Below are 19,026 nucleotides of genomic sequence, written 5' to 3' on the forward strand. Positions count from 1 at the left end.
GATGGTCTGAGACAGTATTTAAATTCTATACACTGGGACCAACTGATGATGTTACCAACAGGAAATTCAAAATGGGAAGCATTCAAAGAACTTATCTTGGATGCTACTAGGCTTTACATACAAACTAAGAAATATTGTTCAAGGTTTAGGCCTAAATGGATATCAAATGAACTAATGAGACATATGGCAGAGAAGAAAAATGCATGGGATACATATAAATTAACACGTGATGCAGAAACCTATGATAGATATAAGTTGATCTGTAACCAAGTTACAAAGGAGGTTAGGCAGGCGAAGGCAGATTATGAGAAATCTTTGGCAAGGTGCAAAGAAAAACAGCAAAAGAGTTCTTTACTTATGTAAACTCTAGAAGGAAGGGGATGAATCAGATTGGTCCACTTATTATTGATGGTTCAACTGTTGATGATCCTGCTCAGGTAGCTAACAAACTAAATGAATATTTTGCATCGACATTCATACATGAGGAGTTATTCAGCGAGGGGAATGTCAGAGGTGTATTCAACTCTGGCAGTAAACTAGATAATCTTGTAATAACTGAGAGTAAAGTGGAGGAGAAATTGTTGAAGTTAAACACAAGAAAAGCACCTGGGGTGGATGGGATCTATCCAGTTATATTAAAGGAGGCAGCAAAGGAAGTAAGCAAACCCTTAGCCATAATTATGAGAGCTTCCTTGGACACAGGGGAAGTACCCATAGACTGGAGATTTGCAAATGTGACCCCAATTCAAAAAGGAGGATCAGAGGCTGACACAAGTAATTATAGACCTGTGAGTTTAACTTCTGTTCCAGGAAAATTAATGGAAGCACTGCAGGATCATCTAGACAAGACTTCAGTTATAGCTCGGACACAGCATGGTTTTGTTAAGGGGAAGTCTTGCCTGACCAATTTGATTGGATACTATGATGCAGTCACAAAAGAACTGGATGCAGGGAATAACTTTGATATTATATACTTGGATCTTAGAAAGGCTTTTGATACTGTTGCACATGGAAGACAGCTGCACAAATTGGAGGCAAATTGCTGCTATTGATAAAGGGATGGTTCAGTGGGAAGAGACAGAGAGTGGTAATCAATGGATGCAAGATAGCCATTGTGGACTACAGTGGTGTCAGTGATGCCCCTGTTATCAGTGGTGTCCCTCAGAGTTCAGTGTTGGGTCCATTATTGTTTTCTGTATTTATAAATAATATTGATGATGGTATATCAAGCTTAATGTCCAAGTTTGCAGATGATACAAAAGTTGGCAGGGTTGTTAAGGAAACTACTGCTGCTATGCTGCTGCAACAGGATCTGGAAAGGTTGAGCAGATCGGCTGAGAGGTGGCAAATGAAGTTGAACATTAACAAATGTAAACTACTACAAATAGGAAACAGCAACACCACAGCAACGTATCAACTCTGTGGTACAACACTGACAGTGGTAGAGAATGAAAAGGACCTGGGGGTAATTGTGCAGGCAGATATGAAGTTCTCTGAGCAGTGCAGACGGGCTGCAAGAGTAGCAGCTTATATTCCCTTGTATAAGGCAATGGTCAGGCCACACCTTGAGTACTGTATACAGGTCTGGAGGCCTCATTTCAAAAAGGATGTAGAGCTGCCGGAACGAGTACAGAGAAGGGCAACAAGGTTAGTGAATGGAACAAAGGGGTGCTCTTACGAAGAAAGGCTTAAGTTTTGCAAATTACAGTGTCTGGAGACTAGGCACCAGCGAGGTGATCTGATAGAGGTGTATAAAGCCTTGAATGGTTTGAGCATGCTCACTGCTGATGGGATTCTGCCTCTTGCTCAGAATTATCATCTGAGAGGGCATAAATTCAAATTGAGGAAAGGCAGATGTAGGATAGATGTCTGGAAATTTGCCTTTAGCCAGCGGGTAGTTGGTTGGTGGAACAGACTTCCATCTCTTGTTGTGAAAGTTGATAGCCTAAATAAATTTAAGGCTCAGCTGGACAGGTATTTCGAACGAACGGAGGGGTGAAGTGGAAGTTTTTTTGTTTTTTTTTCTGGCTGATGCTGCATAAGCTTGCTTTCTTGCATTATATGCCTCTACTAATGCTAAATGCTAAAATGCTAAATGAATAATTCTGTACAGAAGTGGAGGCCAAAAGGTTATTAAACTGATAAATTTTTGGAGCTAAATGGCTTTGGAATAACTGAGGAAAGTGAAGGAGAAACTGTTCAAGTTAAACATAAGAAAGGCACCTGGGGTTGATGGGATATATCCAGTTATATTAAGGGAGGTAACAAAGGAAATATGCAAACAATTAGCCATATTTATGATAGCATTCTTGGATTCAGGGGAGGTCTCCACTGATTGGAGAAGTACAAATGTATTCCCAATTTGCAAAGGGTGAATCAGAGAGTGACAGGCAATTACAGACTTATTAGTTTAACTTCTGTTCCGGGGAAAGTAATGGAGCCACTGGTTAAAAAAGAATTGTAGTATCATCTAGACAAGACTGTAGTTATAGTTCAGACACAGTATAGGTTTCTTAAGGCGAAATCTTGCCTAACCAATTTGAATGGATCCTATAATGTGGTCACAAAGGAACAGGATGCAAAAAATAATTTTGATATCATATACTTGGATTGCAGGAAAGCTTATAATACTGCTGTAAAAATTGGAGAGACTATGGCATTAAAGGAAGTTTCTACAGTGGATAAAAGGATGGTTGAGTAGGAGAAGACAGAGAGTGGCAATAAACGAACACTGCTCTTTGTGGACTAATGTTATTAGTGGAGCCCCCAGGGTTTGGCATGGGGCCCATTGTTGTTTTGAATATTTATCAATGGTACTTATGCAGTCATATCAGGCTTAATGTCCAAGTCTGCAAATGATACAAAGGTTGGTAGGGTTGTTAATGACAGTAATGGGCTTAGAAGTCGCAACTGAAGTTTAACATTGACAAATGCAAAGTAGTGAATATGGGTAGTAGTCACGTACCAACTGTGCGGTACCACACTAGGGATAGTGGAGAATCAAAAGGACCTGGGGGTAATTGCACCATCAGATATAAAGTTTTCAGAGCAGTGCAGACAGGTTGTCAGAGCAGCTCATGGGGTTTTGTCAATGATATACAAGAATTTCTAGCATGGATAAAGAGGTGATTATCACATTGTATAAGGCAATAGTCAGGCCCCACCTTGAGTACTGCACATACATCTGGAACCCTTAGCATTAGTAGAGGCATATGATGCAAGAAAGCAATCTTATGCAGCATCAGTCAAAAAAAAAACCCACTTCCATTTCACCCCTCCGTTCGTTTGAAATATCTGTCCAGCTGAGACTTAAATTTACCTAGGCTATCAACTTCCACAATAAGGGATGGAAGTCTGTTCCACCAACCAACTACCTGCTGGCTAAAGGCCATTTGGTCTTCAACTGCATCATGCAGATGGACTTTATGAACCATTCCTGCAGCAGAGTTTATGAAGCTCTCGAACCCTGCCACAAGAAGGAGTTAGCATTAGCATTAGTAGAGGCATTTGATGCAAGAAAGCAAGCTTATGCAGCATCAGCCAAAAAAAAAAAAAAAACCCCACTTCCACTTCACCCCTCTGTTGGTTCAAAATACCTGTCCAGCTGAGCCTTAAACTTATTTAGGCTATCAACCTCCACCACAAGGGATGGAAGTCTGTTCCACCAACCAACCACCCGCTGGCTAAAGGCAAATTTCCGCACGTCTATCCTACATCTGTCTTTCCTCAATTTGAATTTATGCCCTCTCAGGTGATTTTTCTGAGCTAGACGAAGAATCCCATCAGCATTGAGCATGCTTAAACCATTCAAGGCTTTATACACCTCTATCAGATCACCTCGCTGGTGCCTAGTCTCCAGACACTGTAATTTGCAAAACTTAAGCCTTTCTTCGTAAGAGCACCCCTTTGTTCCATTCACTAATCTTGTTGCCCTTCTCTGTACTCGTTCCAGCAGCTCTACATCCTTCTTGAAATGAGGCCTCCAGACCTGTATACAGTACTCTAGGTGTGGCCTGACCATCGCCTTATACAATGGAATAATCACTTCCTTATCCCTGCTGGAAAAATTCCTGTATATCATTGACAATACTCCATGAGCTACTCTTGCAGCCCGTCTACACTGTCAGAGAACTTCATATCTGCCTGCACAACCACCCCCAAGTCCCTTTCATTCTCTACCACTGTCAGTGTAGTACCACAGAGTTGATACGTTGCTCTGGGGTTGCTGATTCCCATGTGTAGTACTTTACATTTGTCAATGTTAAACTTCATTTGCCACCTCTCAGCCCATCTGCTCAACCTTTCCAGATCCTGTTGCAGCAGCATAGTGTCAGTAGTGTCCTTGACAACCCTGCCAACCTTTGTATCGTCTGCAAACTTGGACATTAAGCCTGATATACCATCATCAATATCATTTATAAATACAGAAAACAATAATGGACCCAACACTGAGCCCTGAGGGACTCCACTAATAACACAGTCCACAATGAGCAGTGTCCATTGATTACCACTCTCTGTCTTCTCCCCCTCAACCACCCCTTTATCCATAGCAGCAATTTGCCTCCAATGTCACACTGCTCCAATTTGTGTAGCAGTCTTCCATGTGCAACAGTATCAAAAGCCTTTCTAAGATCCAAGTATATAATATCAAAGTTATTCCCTGCATCCAGTTCTTTTGTGACTGCATCATAGTATCCAATCAAGTTGGTCAGGCAAGACTTCCCCTTAACAAAACCATGCTGTGTCTGAGCTATAACTGAAGTCTTGTCTAAATGATCCTGCAGTGCTTCTTTAACCAGTGCCTCCATTAATTTTCCTGGAACAGAAGTTAAGCTCACAGGTCTATAATTACTTGTGTCAGCCTTTGATCCTCCTTTGTGAATTGGGGTCACATTTGCACATTTCCAGTCTATGGGTACCTCCCCTGAGTCCAAGGAAGCTCTCATAATTATGGCTAAGGGTTTGCTTACTTCCTTTGCTGCCTCCTTTAATATAACTGGATAGATCCCATCCACCCCGGGTGCCTTTCTTGTGTTTATCTTCAACAGTTTCTCCTCCACTTTACTCCAAGTTATTTCAAGATTCTGTAGCTTACTGCTAGAGTTGAATACACCTCTGGCATTCCCCTCGCTGAATAACTCCTCATGTGTGAATGTCGATGCAAAATATTCATTTAGTGTGTTAGCTACCTGAGCAGGATCATCAACACTTGACCCATCAATATCAAGTGGACCGATCTGATTCATCCCCTTCCTTCTAGAGTTTACATAAGTAAAGAACTCTTTGCTGTTTTTCTTTGCATCCCTTGCCAAGGATTTCTCGTAATCTGCCTTCGCCTGCCTAACCTCCTTTGTAACTTGGTTGCATATCAACTTGTATCTATCATAGGCTTCTGTGTCCCGTGTTAATTTGTATGTATCCCATGCATTTTTCTTCTCTGCCATATGCCTCATTAGTTCATCTGACATCCATTTTGGCCTAAACCTTGAACAATATTTCTTAGTTGGTATGTAAAGCCTAGTAGCTTCCAAGATAAGTTCTTTGAATGCTTCCCATTTTGAATTTGCTGTTGGTAACATCATCAGTTGGTCCCACTGTATAGAATTTAAATACTGTCTCAGTCCATTGTAGTCGCCTTTACGGAAGCAATAACCCTTCCCTTTACCCCTAATGGTAGTTACCTCTTTGAGTAAATCCCACTTCAGCACACTGTGATCACTGCCACCTAGTGGTTCATTTATCTGCAGATTCTTAATGCATGAAGAATCACTGCTGATAATCAAATCGAGAGTATTACTCCCTCTAGTTGCCTCCCGAACATGCTGATGTAGAAAACAATCATCCAATAAATCCACAAAAGCCCTGCTAGTGTGTGAGTAACCAGCCCCCAAATTCCAGTCAATATCTGGGAAATTAAAATCTCCCATTATAAGACACTCTGATTTACTGGCCCACTCTATTTCCCTGTACAGTTCCTTATTATACTCATCAGAGTCATTAGGCCTATAGCACACTCCTACTCTCAATTTTATTCTCCCAATGTTTATGTCACACCAAACTGACTCCACACTGCACTGTCCAGCGATGTCGACTGGCTTCACTTCCTTGGTTTTTATGTGTTTCTTAACTAATAGCATAACCCCTCCCCCCTTCCTATCCTGTCTATCCTTTCTGTAGACGTTGTACTCCCCAAATTGCAGTTCTGCATCGCTTATATCTGTGTGACACCACGTCTCTGATATCCCAACAATATCTGCCTTCGATGTTTTGAGCAATACCTCAAATTCATCAAATTTATTTACTAAACTCCTAGCATTGGTGTACACGCAAGTATACCTGCACCTGTTTCTATTCTTAGCTACCCTAACACAACCCATGTGTTTACTTGTACCGCAATGGCTCCCAGCAGTCTCTGAAATACCATGCATCTTGTTTTTCAGGCTTCTGCTCATTCTAATAGAAGCAGTGCAAGAATCTCTTTCACCTCTGCCAGTGGCTACTGTCAATCTATTGGTCTTTGTCTCCCCCCAAGCTAGCAGTTTTCCGACCCACCTAACACTGCCTCGATAGCATCAGCAAATATTCTTGCACCCTTTCTATTTAAGTGTATCCCATCACTGTAGAAGCAATCTCTCCTGTTAACAAGTACAGTCCAGGCTGAAAAAAATTCTACCCCTTGAGCCTTGCACAATCTTTCCAGGGCCGAATTGATCGACAAGGCTCTCATCATATACTCCCTCCTATCGTGTCTGGGCAGAATTGCAGACACTTTCAAATTCAACCCTAATTCTCGGCTTTTGTTCAACAGTGACCTGTACTTGTTAAGTAATTCTGCCGGTCTCCTACTCTTAATATTATTAGTGCCAACGTGTACAACTATATCACCTTTTGTGCCCTTAAAAGATGATATTCGCTCTACAACGTCATCAACCTTTGCCCCTGGCAGACATACCCTGGTCCTGTTCCACCTATCTTTTTTACAAAGCATGTTCCCCGTTTCCCTGACAATAGAGTCACCAACAACTACTAGTTCCTTCGGGACCAGCGCATTCTGCCTTAGGGCTTGTCTCTGTGTCACGCAATGCCCAAGTGCAAGCTCTGGTGTTGATGTGGGCAGCTGAGAGCTTGATGGGCCCCTCAATTTAGTTTCTTCGAGGGCATCCACCCTGTCCTTCAAGCTCTCATATAGGCCCACAAGAACGCCGAGTTGTTGCCTGATATCGATACACTCCTTGCATCGCGCACACACAAAGACATCCCCCTTGGCAGTATCATGTCCCGTACCCGATTGCTCTGCAAACTATATAACATGTCTTCATGTTATATAGTTTGCCTCCTTTACAGAGAGGACAATACAGATGAATGGATTTAAGTTTCTGTTATGCAAGATAACAGCTTTCAAACTTGCCTGTTTGAAAGCTTGCTTCATCACCAATTTCATTAATTCTTCACAGCTTTAAAACTTCGCTGTGAGGAATCAATGATGGATATTGTTCAGATATCAGAGACATGGTGTCACTCAGATATAAGGGATGCAGAATTGGAATTTGGGGAGTACAATTTGTGTACAGAAAGGAGAGACAGGATAGGAAGAGAGGAGGAGGGGTTATGCTGTTTAGTTCAGAAACATAAAATCTAAGGAAGTGCATCCAATTGACATAGATGGACAGTGCAATTTTGGGTAAGTTTTTTTTTTTTTTTGTTAGTTGTTGGCACATTGGCTACTGTGGCCATAATGCACCTCCCGAGGTTTTTGCATTTTACTCTAATCAAAGCCCGAGGCGTGATTCGAACCCGCAACCTTTAGGTTGCCAGGCAGGCACTTTACCCACCTGACTAGCCTAGTCGGCGGTAAGGTTGGTGTGACATAAGCACTAGGAAAGGAAAAATGAGAGTGGGTGTGTGTTATGGGCCATTGAAGGAAGTAATTTTGGAAGCTACTAGGTTTTTTGTTCCAACTAAGAAATACTGTTCTGGGTTTAGGCCCAAATGGATGTCAGATGAACTAATGAGACTCATGGCAGAAAAGAAAAATGCATGGGATGCATACAGATTTTTAGGCAACACAGAAGCCTGTGGTAGATACAAGCTAGACAGTAATCAAGTCACAAAGGAAGTTAGGCAAGAGAAGGCAGATTATGAAAAATCTTTGCCAAAGGATGCAAAGAAAAACAGCAAAGGCTTCTTTGCTTATATAAATTCTAAAGGGAAGGGGATGAATCACATTGGTCCACTTGATATCAATGGTTTGATGCAGATGATCATTCTCAGATTGCACCTGAACTAAATGAGTATTTTGCATCTACATGAAAAGTTATTCACACATGAGGAGTTATTCAAGGAGGAAGGGGGGGGCAGATGTTTATCAAACTCCAACAGGGAGTTAAATGATTTTGTAATAACTCAGAGCAAAGTGGAGGAGAAAGTGTTGAAGTTAAATATAAGAAATGCAGTGGGGGTACATGGGATTTATCCAGTTATATTAAAGGAGGTGGCAAAGGAAGTAAGCAAACTCTTAATTATGAGAGCATCCTTCAACTTGGGGGAAGTGCCCATAGACTAGAGATGTGCAAATCTTTCTCAAATTCACAAAGGGGGGGGGATCAAAGGGTGACATGAGTAATTGCAGACCTGTTAGTTTGACTTCTGTTCCAAGGAAAATAATGGAGTCACTGGTTAAAGAAGCACTGCAGGATCATCTAGACAATTCAGCAGTAATAATTCAGACACTGCATGGGTTTTTCAAGGGGAAGTCTTGTCTGACCAATCTGATTAGATATTATGATGTGGTCACAAAGGATCTGGATGCACTGATAATTTTGATATCATATACTTGGATTTCAGGAAAGTTCTTGATACTGTTGCATGTGGAGAGGTGCTGTGTAATTTGGAGCAGTGTGGCATTAGGGGAAGGTTACTGCAATGGATGGGTGATGGTTGTTGTTGTTATTGTTGTTATTTGGTTTTTAGGAGCATTAGCAACTAAGGCCATATTGCTCCGTGGATATGCGGTGGTCATTCCCTGACCTTTCCGCATCCTCCGTATTTGGTGGTCGCGGGCTCGAACCCCATTCTAATCAAGAAGCGTGTGCTGCGCACTGCCACCCCTGCCCACCTGGCTATGGAGGCGCCAATGGGTGATGGTTGAGTGGGGAGGACAGAGAGTGGTGGTCAATGGATACTGCTCTATGTGGACTAATGTTATTAGTGGTGTACCTCAGGGTTCTATGTTGGGCCCACTGTTGTTTTGTTTATTTATCAATGATATTCATTAAGGTATAAGAAGCTTAATATCAAAGTTTGCAGATGATAGAAAGGTTGGCAGGTTGTTAATAATAGTAATGACAATTCAAAAATTGTAGATCTCTTAAAGTACCATTTATAACTGGCACAATATAATGTGTAGATTAATTTAATTTATTATGATACTCACCTTTTTATAATCTGCATTGATGTTGGAATAAATTGGATGATAATTTTAAATTTAAGTTAGCATGAATGAGTTGGGATTTAAAAACAGAATTAAAATGTGCGCAAGGAAGTAGAAGTGCACGTCTTTGTCCTTGGTTGTCAATGTTGAAATTTGAAATGATTTAAGTTATACAGTTGGAAACAGAAGGCCAATAGCCATAACAAGTGGCTTTCGTTTTACATGTCTTCAGTTGGCAATGGTAGAATGAGAGTAAACATGTGTATTTAAGAAGACTAAGTTCCCGTGATGCTCCTGGATACAAGGGGGAATCTCAGGTGCATGAGATTCCAGACTGGTGCTATGTTATAGGGTAGTTTGGAATTTAATACTTGAAGAGTGGAATGGCGGCAAAACCATTCTATAACTAGGGCTTCATATTGGAAAATTTTAAAGCTGGATTTTAATTTGATAATGGGAATGGCTGAATCTACTAAGGGGTATGGTTGTGGGATTGAAAACGTGTTGCTAATTTGGTATTGGTTTTTTTTTTTTTTTTTTTTGATTTGGTAGTTGTTGGCACATCGGCTTCTGTGGCCATATTGCACCTCCCAAGGTTTTTGCAGTACTTTGATCCAAGCCTGAGACGGGAATCAAACCCGCGACCTTTGGGTTGCCGGGTAGGTACTTTACCCACTCGGCTAGCCCGGTCGGCATTTGGTATTGGACTGTCCCATCCTAAAGCTTGAAATTGTAGTGGTAGTATGCACATGTGTTTGATGTTTTGGTAGAACCGTATTTTGTGGTGGTGCTACCAATGTAGCAAGCGTTACAGTTATCTTGACATTTTATTAAGTAGATGATATTATGTTGATGAGAATGTAAGGGTGATATCAGTACTTTTGAATAAACGGCGGAATTGGTTGGCAAAATTACTATGGTAAGGGAGGATAATATGTGGATTATTATTGGACATGCATTTGGGTGGGTTGTTGATATTACTTTGGACTGTGATAATAGTTTGTTTGATTAATTGAATAGGATATTTCCTAGATATGAATTTACTTGTAAGATATTGTAGTTCATTAATAAGGTCATAATGTGTGGAACTGTATTTTATAGCATTGTAAATTTGGTTATAAAGGACTGCTTTTTTTGTGTTGAGGGGGTGATGTGATTCAAAGTGTAAGTATTTGCCCATGTGAGTATTTTTTCTGAAAATTCTTGTTCCTAGTTTTGTATCGCTTCTGTATATAGTGAGGTTTAGAAAATTAATTTGTCCCTTTTCTTCCAATTCCAGGGTATATTTTAATCTATTATGAATGGAATTAAATTTAATGAAAAGATCATTTATTCTGGATTTGTGCCCTATTAAGAGGATATCGTTAGCTTATCATATAAATAATTTAATATCTGGGTGGTATGGTTGTAATATATGATTTTCTACGGAGGCTAGGTAAATTTCAGATAGGGTGGGCTGAGATCCTTAATCCCATAGGTAGGCCATAGGTTTGCTGGTAAATCTGATTAAGAAATCGGAAGTATCTGGCATCTAATAGAAAGGTTGTGAGCTCTAATATGCTATTAATTGAAAGGGAAGTGCGACTGGATAAGGTTTTGTTGTCTGTTAAGACGACAAAACCTTATTCAGCCATTCTTATTATCAAATTAAAATCCAGCTTTAAAATTTTCCAATATGAAGCCCTAGTTATAGAATGGCTTTGCCGCCATTCCACTCTTCAAGTATTAAATTCCAAACTACCCTATAACATAGCACCGGTCTGGAATTTCATGCACCTGAGATTCCCACGTGTATCCAGGAGCTTCACGGGAACTTAGTCTTCTTAAATACATGCGTTTACTCTCATTCTACCATTGCCAACCGAAGACGTGTAAAACGAAAGCCACTTGTTATGGCTATTGGCCTTCTGTTTCCAACTGTATAACTTAAATCATTTCAAATTTCAACATTGACAACCAAGGACGAAGACGTGCACTTCTACTTCCTTGCGCACATTTTAATTCTGTTTTTAAATCCCAACTCATTCATGCTAACTTAAATTTAAAATTATCATCCAATTTATTTCAACATCAATGCAGATTATAAAAAGGTGAGTATCATAATAAATTAAATTAAGCTACGCTATTATACTGTTGTAATAGTAATGACAGTATGTTGCTGCAACAGGATCTGGAAAAGTTGGATAGATGGGCTGAGAAGTGGCTTTTGAAGTTTAACATTGACAAATGCAAAGTACTGCATATGGGTAACAGTAACTCCAGAGAAATGTACCAACTGGGTGGTGTTACACTCAGGGTAGTGGAGAATGAAAGAGACCTAGGTGTAATTGTGCAGTCAGATATGAATTTTTCTGAGCAGTGTAGGCATTCTGCCAGAGTAGATCATGGGTCTTGTCAATACAGGAATTTTGCGAGCAGGGATAAGGAGGTGATTATCCCCTTGTATAAGGCAATGGTCAGACCACATCTTGAGTACTGTGTACAGGTCTGGAAGCCTCATTTTAGGAAGGATGTAGAGTTGCTCGAATGAGTACGGAGAAGGGCAACAATACTGATGAAGGGAAAAAAGTGGTGCTCTTATGAAGAAAGGCTTAAGTTCTGCAAATTGCAGCCCCTGGAGACTAGGCACCTGCGAGGTGATCTGATCTGATTGAGGTGTATATAAGGCCTTGAATGGATTAAGCAGGCTTAGTGCTGATGGGATTCTTCCTCTTGCTCAGATTACAAACCTGAGGAGGGCGTAGATTCAAACTGAGGAAAGACAGTTGTAGAATAGATGTGCAGAAGTTTGCCTTTAGCCAGTGGGTAATTAACTGCTGGAACAAACTTCCATCTGTTGTTGTGGAAGTTGATAGATTAAATAAATTCAAGGCAAAACTAGAGAAACATTTGGAATGAATGGATCAATAAAATGGGAAGGATTTTTTTTTCTGATGCCTTCTTGCATCATGTGCTCTGCTAATGCTAATAAAGAGACACTATTCAGATGTAATGTGTTTTTGTGACAATTCCTTAATAGCCACTGATATCATGGCAGCAGCAGAGCAGACCATTTACTGTAAAGACTCTCACTGAAACTTGGTTTCTTTTTCAATTGAGAGACGCTCTGATGTCTTTCTTAACCAAGTTTTTCTGCTTTGGTCTCAAGGAGAAAAAACTGGCTTTATCTCTGGAGAGTGCTTGATCTCTAATGAGGTCATTCAACTCAAAACATTTTACGAAAACAATTCTGGCTTCAACATCTCTTTGGGTGTGTACTGAGATTCAGCTAAAGTTCTCAGGGTTTTCAGCAATTGCGCCTTCATCACATTCAATTTCATCTAAAAAATTTAGCCCATGCTCTGGTTGTATCGGAATTGGAACATTGTCAATGTGAGGTATACGTTTCAATGTTGAATCTATGTTCAGATAAATAACCTTGTGCTTATTCTCCCCTGAGAATCCAGTTACAGTCACATTGCCAAAGACTGTTATTGTCTTTTGGCTCCCTCCATATTTGAAGAAAAACTTTCACATATCTATTCCGCAACATCCTTCCTCAACTTGTATTTATGCTACCTGATGTGCACAGTCTAAGCAAAAAGAAGAATCCTATCAGCACTGACTTCAATCAGACCACCTGGCAAGAAATCTGCTTATCTGAGTACTTTTGTTTCAATGTAGCAATATGCTGAATTTAATCTTTCTAAACTCCTCTGCAATAAGAGTAGGATCACTCTTATTGCAGAGGAGTAATAAGAGTAGGGTCATATACAGTAAACCCCCGCTATTTGCGGGGGGTACGTTCCTGAGAAATGTCGCGAATACCGAAAACGCGAATACTGTTTTGTTTGTTTGTTTTGGTTTTTTAAGGAGCATTAGCAACTAAGGCCATATTGCTCCGGGTTATGCGGTGGTCATTCCCTGACCTTTCCGCATCCTCCGTATTTGGTGGTGACGGGCTCGAACCCCGGTTTAATCAAGAAGCGTGTGCTACGCACTGCTGCTCCTTCCCACCTGGCTACGGAGGCGCCCACAACGCGAATACTGAGTAATGGCTCCCATAGTAATAAAGGGGTTCCGTTCCAAAGTATGAAATATATAAGAAAAACTAGTCTAAAATTTTGTCTATATATGTATTATATGTACCTTCATAATATGACTATGTACATAGACAGTACATAGTGAAATGCAAGCATACAGCATCGAAATGAAAATAAGAAACAATTTAATATTAAATGTAATATTTATTAGAAATTTCAAATAAATCTTTCAAACCAGCGCCTTTGCTAGCAAAAAAAAACATCCCGCCAGTGCTATCACCAGTTTCGCTAAAGTGTTGATAAAGGAGTTTTGCCTTTTCGCGAACGATGAGTGAACTTAACGGAATTTTATTTTGAGTTCGGTCTTCTATCCACAGATTTAAAGCCTTTTCCATTTTTTCTAATTTAACATCACGAGTTACAGAGCAAATTTTTGAAGCAATTAGCGCGTTTTCACGGACACTACGGCAGATTTTTGCTTCCGATTTCTTGATTGATCGTACCATTGACTCATTGATTTTATAATGTTTTGCCACTGAGGAGACACTTTCACCATTAGAAATTTTGTCTAATAACTCGATTTTATTCGCTAATGTCATCACCTTCTTTGATATTTTCACATTTCTCTTTTTATTCGTAGCCATATTTTTATAGGGGTTAGAAAGAACTTGTCCACAATAAAGTCACTTTCTTCCGTTAACACACTCGAAAAAGTCTGTTTTACACTGCAAAACGGTAGATTTATCATTTTTGTAAGCATATCAATTTATAAATTGATAAATTTATTCAATTTATAAACATATAAATTAAAAGCAAACGACGAAACCTTCCATGACTAACACATACTGAACAAGGATTAGCGAGAAACATCCACGCTCGCGATTTTTTCACCACTATCCCCCCACCCACTGAGCGCTGTTTTGACCGGAAAAGATAATTTTAACCACGCCCATGTTTTTTATGGCGGAAAATATTCACGGCGCTTTAAAATTCACATATTTTTAGGTTTCATTTTATATTAAATCGGCGATCGCGAATACGCGAAACCGCGAATACAGATACCGCGAATAGCGGGGGTTTACTGTATATATATATAGTATAGCAACAAGTGACTTAAATATCTTAAATCTTTGAAGAAAGACTTACTTTTTCCTTGCTAGAAGTTGCTCGAATGGTTGTCATCCAGGCTCTTGTGCTTGGATCCTAAAATTTAGAAACCTTTTAATCAACTGTACAGGAAAATATAATTCTATTAAAAGTGTTTAATACATTGATTATTCGGAAAATATTAAATGTTGATAATTCATTGCTGCATAATATCTTTATAAAAGATTATTCAGAAGGCAGTCACATGAAATAATAGGCAAAAGCTGGACAGTATACTGTATCAGTCTTTATAGCAACAAGAAAATAAATAAATAAATAAATATAAAAATTCTCTGTTGAAGCTTCTACTTAATAAAGTTTACCAATTCACCTCAAGTGGTATAGAATGGAATGAACCATTTGATATTGAGGGGGGCAAAGTCAAATAAAATTCAAATGATTTATATCCTGGCCCTCTGAAAATAAAGGCACAAGGAAAAATTATTCTGAAAAAGTGATACTGGGGCAAAAACAGCACAGCATTCAGTGAGCATGCAAATAAAAAGGTATATCAAATAAAAATCAAATTATGGGGTAAATAGTGTCCTTTGTCCATGCCAGAGGGAAAAAGAGGGCCTATAAAAACACTGTCTATGAAAATACAGTCAGCCAAAGCTAATACTGGACTCTATCCAAAAATGTACTACTGATATCATTGAACAAATTTTGGGTCATATCTTGTTATGGGTATGAAATTAAGTTTACTTTATAGATTTTGGGTGCTAAATACGGAAATAGTGCTTAAATGGCAGATTGCCTCTTGTTTTTGAAAAAGTAGTTTTTTATATTTATACAAGGTATTTTTTATTTATATGGCAGTAAGATGTAACTACATACATACCTGTATAAAACACAGGACCTTTTTGCCTTTTGCTTGTATTCAGCTTTGGGAGCATCCCTTTTCATCATCCAACAATAATTGGTTAACATGGCAACACTCCATTTGCTTTTGTATCTTTGTTCCATCACTGTGATGTCTTGATGGAAATGCTCACCATGTTCGTCGCTGATGTCACCACAATTTGGTGGGAAGAAATCCAGATGTGAGTGCAAGAAATGCATCTTCAATGGCATGTTGCACCCCAGTTTTTTGTAAGAAGTAATGAGATCTTCCACAAGCTGCCTGTAATTGCCAGCTTTAACATTTCCTAGAAAACCAGTCAAAACAATTTGAAAGGCTTTCCATGCTGATTTCTTGCTATCACTAAAGGCACATTTGAACTGTTTATCTTTGAAAAGTTGGCTTATTTATGGACCAATGAAAACGCCTGCCTTAATCTTCTATGTATGAAGTCTAGGGAATTTCTCTTGCAAATATGTGAATGCAGGACTTCCAAAGCCTTCACAAAATTTTTAATGAGCCCCAGTTTGATGTGGAGTGGTGGAAGCAAAACTTTATTTGGATCTACCAGAGGTTCAATTGCTATGTTCTTCATTCTGGGTGTTAATGATTTTTATTAAGGCCAACTCCTCTTCTTGTAGTGCATATCCTTGCCACGATTATCTTATCTCACTCTGTGAGTGGGATAGTTGTGGCAAGGATATGCACTACGAGAAGAGAAGTTTTTATTTGTCACTCACTTGGCTTATCATATGACTGGCATGTTTTTCATTTATGAAGATTATCTATATATAATTATACAAATATTTAAATAATGTATTCCTCTGTATTGTGGTCCTCTGTCGAGATGGGGCATAATGGTCAGTATTTTTTTATTTTTGTTTACTTTTGTTCTATTGTAGTGGTTTATATCTCTGCTTGGTGATATTTCACATAAATGTGGACCTGGTGCCCGTCAGAGGGGGCATCGTTAAATTTCTATTTAATTGGCTTTTAAATTTCAAAGAATTATTATTTGTACATTTAGATTTTCTAAATTAATTTAGAGTTTCTGCTGCAATATTTTTACTCTTGTTATCCCTCTCTTCCCTCCCTGTTTGATTTGAATTAATTTAGGTTTAATTTCCTTTTTTGCTCTGGTCTTGCCATACTGCTGGCATTATTTTATTTTTATTTTAATCCTTATTCTAATTTATATAGTTATCTATATATATATATATTCATACACTCTGTGATATTGAAATTGCAGCACCTTGATTGAACATGAATACAGAGAGAGGATACTTAGAGTAAAATAGCCAAGGAGTTAAGGAATGCATGATGAAAGTTGTAGATGCTAATGTGAACACATTTATTTGACACAAAATGGCTTTTACAGTGGGCAGTTCAATATAATATAAATCCACTCCAGATGCAGATACAGTAATCTAAGCATCCTGACATTGAGTCATCCAGGTGTCGAATAGCCTCTTCCATTTGGTCTCACAGAACAGCCATGGTCTATGCTGGCTGTGGGTGGCTCTGGAAATGGCTTCCAATCATCACCTGCATATGCTTAAGAGGGAAATTGCTCAGACCTGGCTGGCTGGCCAAGACAGTAAATCCGCACCATGAAGACACACTTGGAGGAAACCCCTGCAGTATGTGTTCGGATGTAGTCCTAGGATCATTACATTCACCAAGTTACCACACGTGTACATAGTGATCATTAGGCCCCAAGCAGAAGCAGGATCCATCGCTGAAGACCACTTAACACCACTCTGTATCCCAGGTGGTCTGCATGCAGCACCATTCCAGATGCTGTTGGCAGTGGTTATGGGTAATCAACACAAAGGCTGGTATGCATGGCAACCCCTTCTGGCAGTCAGCATGCTATGGTTCAACAGATGATGGGGTGACAACTCATTGGATGGTAGCCATCATGGCTGTAGGTGTGTGTAACCCTGTAAACATATAAGCCTCCTCCTGTTCAGCAGCCCTCTGTTGTGCTTCACTACCTATTTGATGAGCAGTTGTACCTTCCCACACCACTGTTGCCAACATTTGGATCACATCTGATGCAGATAACAGGCTTATATTTATGATTTCTATATTTGTTTTATCCCATATTTTAATCATTTGTGTATCTCAGTGCAACTCATCCACCTGCTGATTTGCATGCACTTCTGAGCATTCCTTCTGGGTGCTGAAATTTCATTGTCACAGAGTGTATATGATGGTGATAATTAATATTGGATAGTAATACCCAACTGGAATGCAGGAAAAACCATAGCATGTAACACAAGAATCTATGTGCACTATATAATAAAAAAATAAGACAAAATTTTAATTATGAAACTAAAAACAATTCTTAAAAACTAACTCTAACTACTAGGTTTAAACACTGATAGCCACTTCTTACTATCCAAATGGCTAAATAATAGTTTTGAAAAACTTTGAATAATAGCTTTTTTTGGTATGCAGTTATATGAAATATCATTTTCTCTAAATAAATTTTTATTTTCATTTATTTTTAACATTAGGGAGGAACTGATTTTGCTACATTTTGGCATGAAGGGACTGTTGGCTTGATATATAATAAGTTGTTTAAATTTAAACAAAGAAGGGTGTTATGCATATGCTTACCAATTAGAATCTGCTGAACTAATAACTAAGTGTAAGAACTGAAGTTGTTGTTGTTGTTTGTTTGTTTGGTTTTTAGGAGCATTAGCAACTAAGGTCATATTGCTCCGGGGATCATTCCCTGACCTTTCCGCATCCTCTGTATTTGGTGGTCATGGGCTCGAACTCCGGTCTAATCAAGAAGCGTGTGTGTGTACTACGCACTGCTGCTCCTGCCCACCTGGCTATGGAGGCGCCAAGAACTGAAATAACTGCATAGATTACTGCACCCCCTATTTGGTAACAGCAATTGCCCAAAATTACACTTTAGCCATTTTGGCTTTAAATATTATAATTGTAATATTGACTTGAAATTAATATTAAAGCTTAATGACACACACAATAAATTGTTTATACCAATGACACCAAACAACAAATTTTGGGTCATATCTTGTTACGTGCACTCAGGAGCATCCCTTTTCACCATCCTACAATAATCAGCTAACATGGTGGCCCTCCATTTTCTATTGTATCTTTGTTATATTGCTGAGATATCATTATCATTATAATGCCCTCTTATAAATATAGCAATAATTCCACAGTTCTACAGTTGTGTATTATTGCTATTCTTATGAATATCACCACCAGAAAGGAATAAGAAGGGAATTCCTTTCACCAAATGAGCTGCACAAATGATGGGGGATGTACTAGCACCTGCAGAAGAGGAGAGCACCATTGGTAGAAGCTGAAGTTCAGTTCTGTGTTACTGTAACTAAATGATCATATATGCAGTGCCTCAGACACGAATATCTGCGACACCACATATTTTGAACAAACTTGTGTAATCTAAGTACAAATATGAAAACTTTAAGATGGAAGTTATGGCTAGGACTGATGACTATTATGCTAAAAAAAACCCAAAAAACACCTCTTGTTGAGGAAGAGCGTTTTATAAAAATGATAACATTTCACTTTCACAATCATAA

General features: G+C 39.1%; 1 protein-coding gene across 1 annotated transcript in view; it reads right to left on the reverse strand.

Moving 5' to 3' along the window:
- LOC150078287 (uncharacterized) overlaps nucleotides 1–19,026 on the reverse strand; it is a 910,840-nt gene that overhangs the window by 76,654 nt on the left and 815,160 nt on the right. Inside the window, 2 exon segments of the mRNA XM_090384522.1 lie at nucleotides 5,837–5,862; nucleotides 14,599–14,655. Of these exon segments, the coding sequence (XP_090240648.1) occupies nucleotides 5,837–5,862; nucleotides 14,599–14,655 (83 nt within the window).

Source organism: Mastigoproctus giganteus, chromosome 11 (assembly GCF_048544385.1).
Source record: "Mastigoproctus giganteus isolate SK-2022 chromosome 11, ASM4854438v1, whole genome shotgun sequence".
Classification (NCBI taxonomy): Eukaryota; Metazoa; Arthropoda; class Arachnida; order Uropygi; family Thelyphonidae; genus Mastigoproctus; species Mastigoproctus giganteus.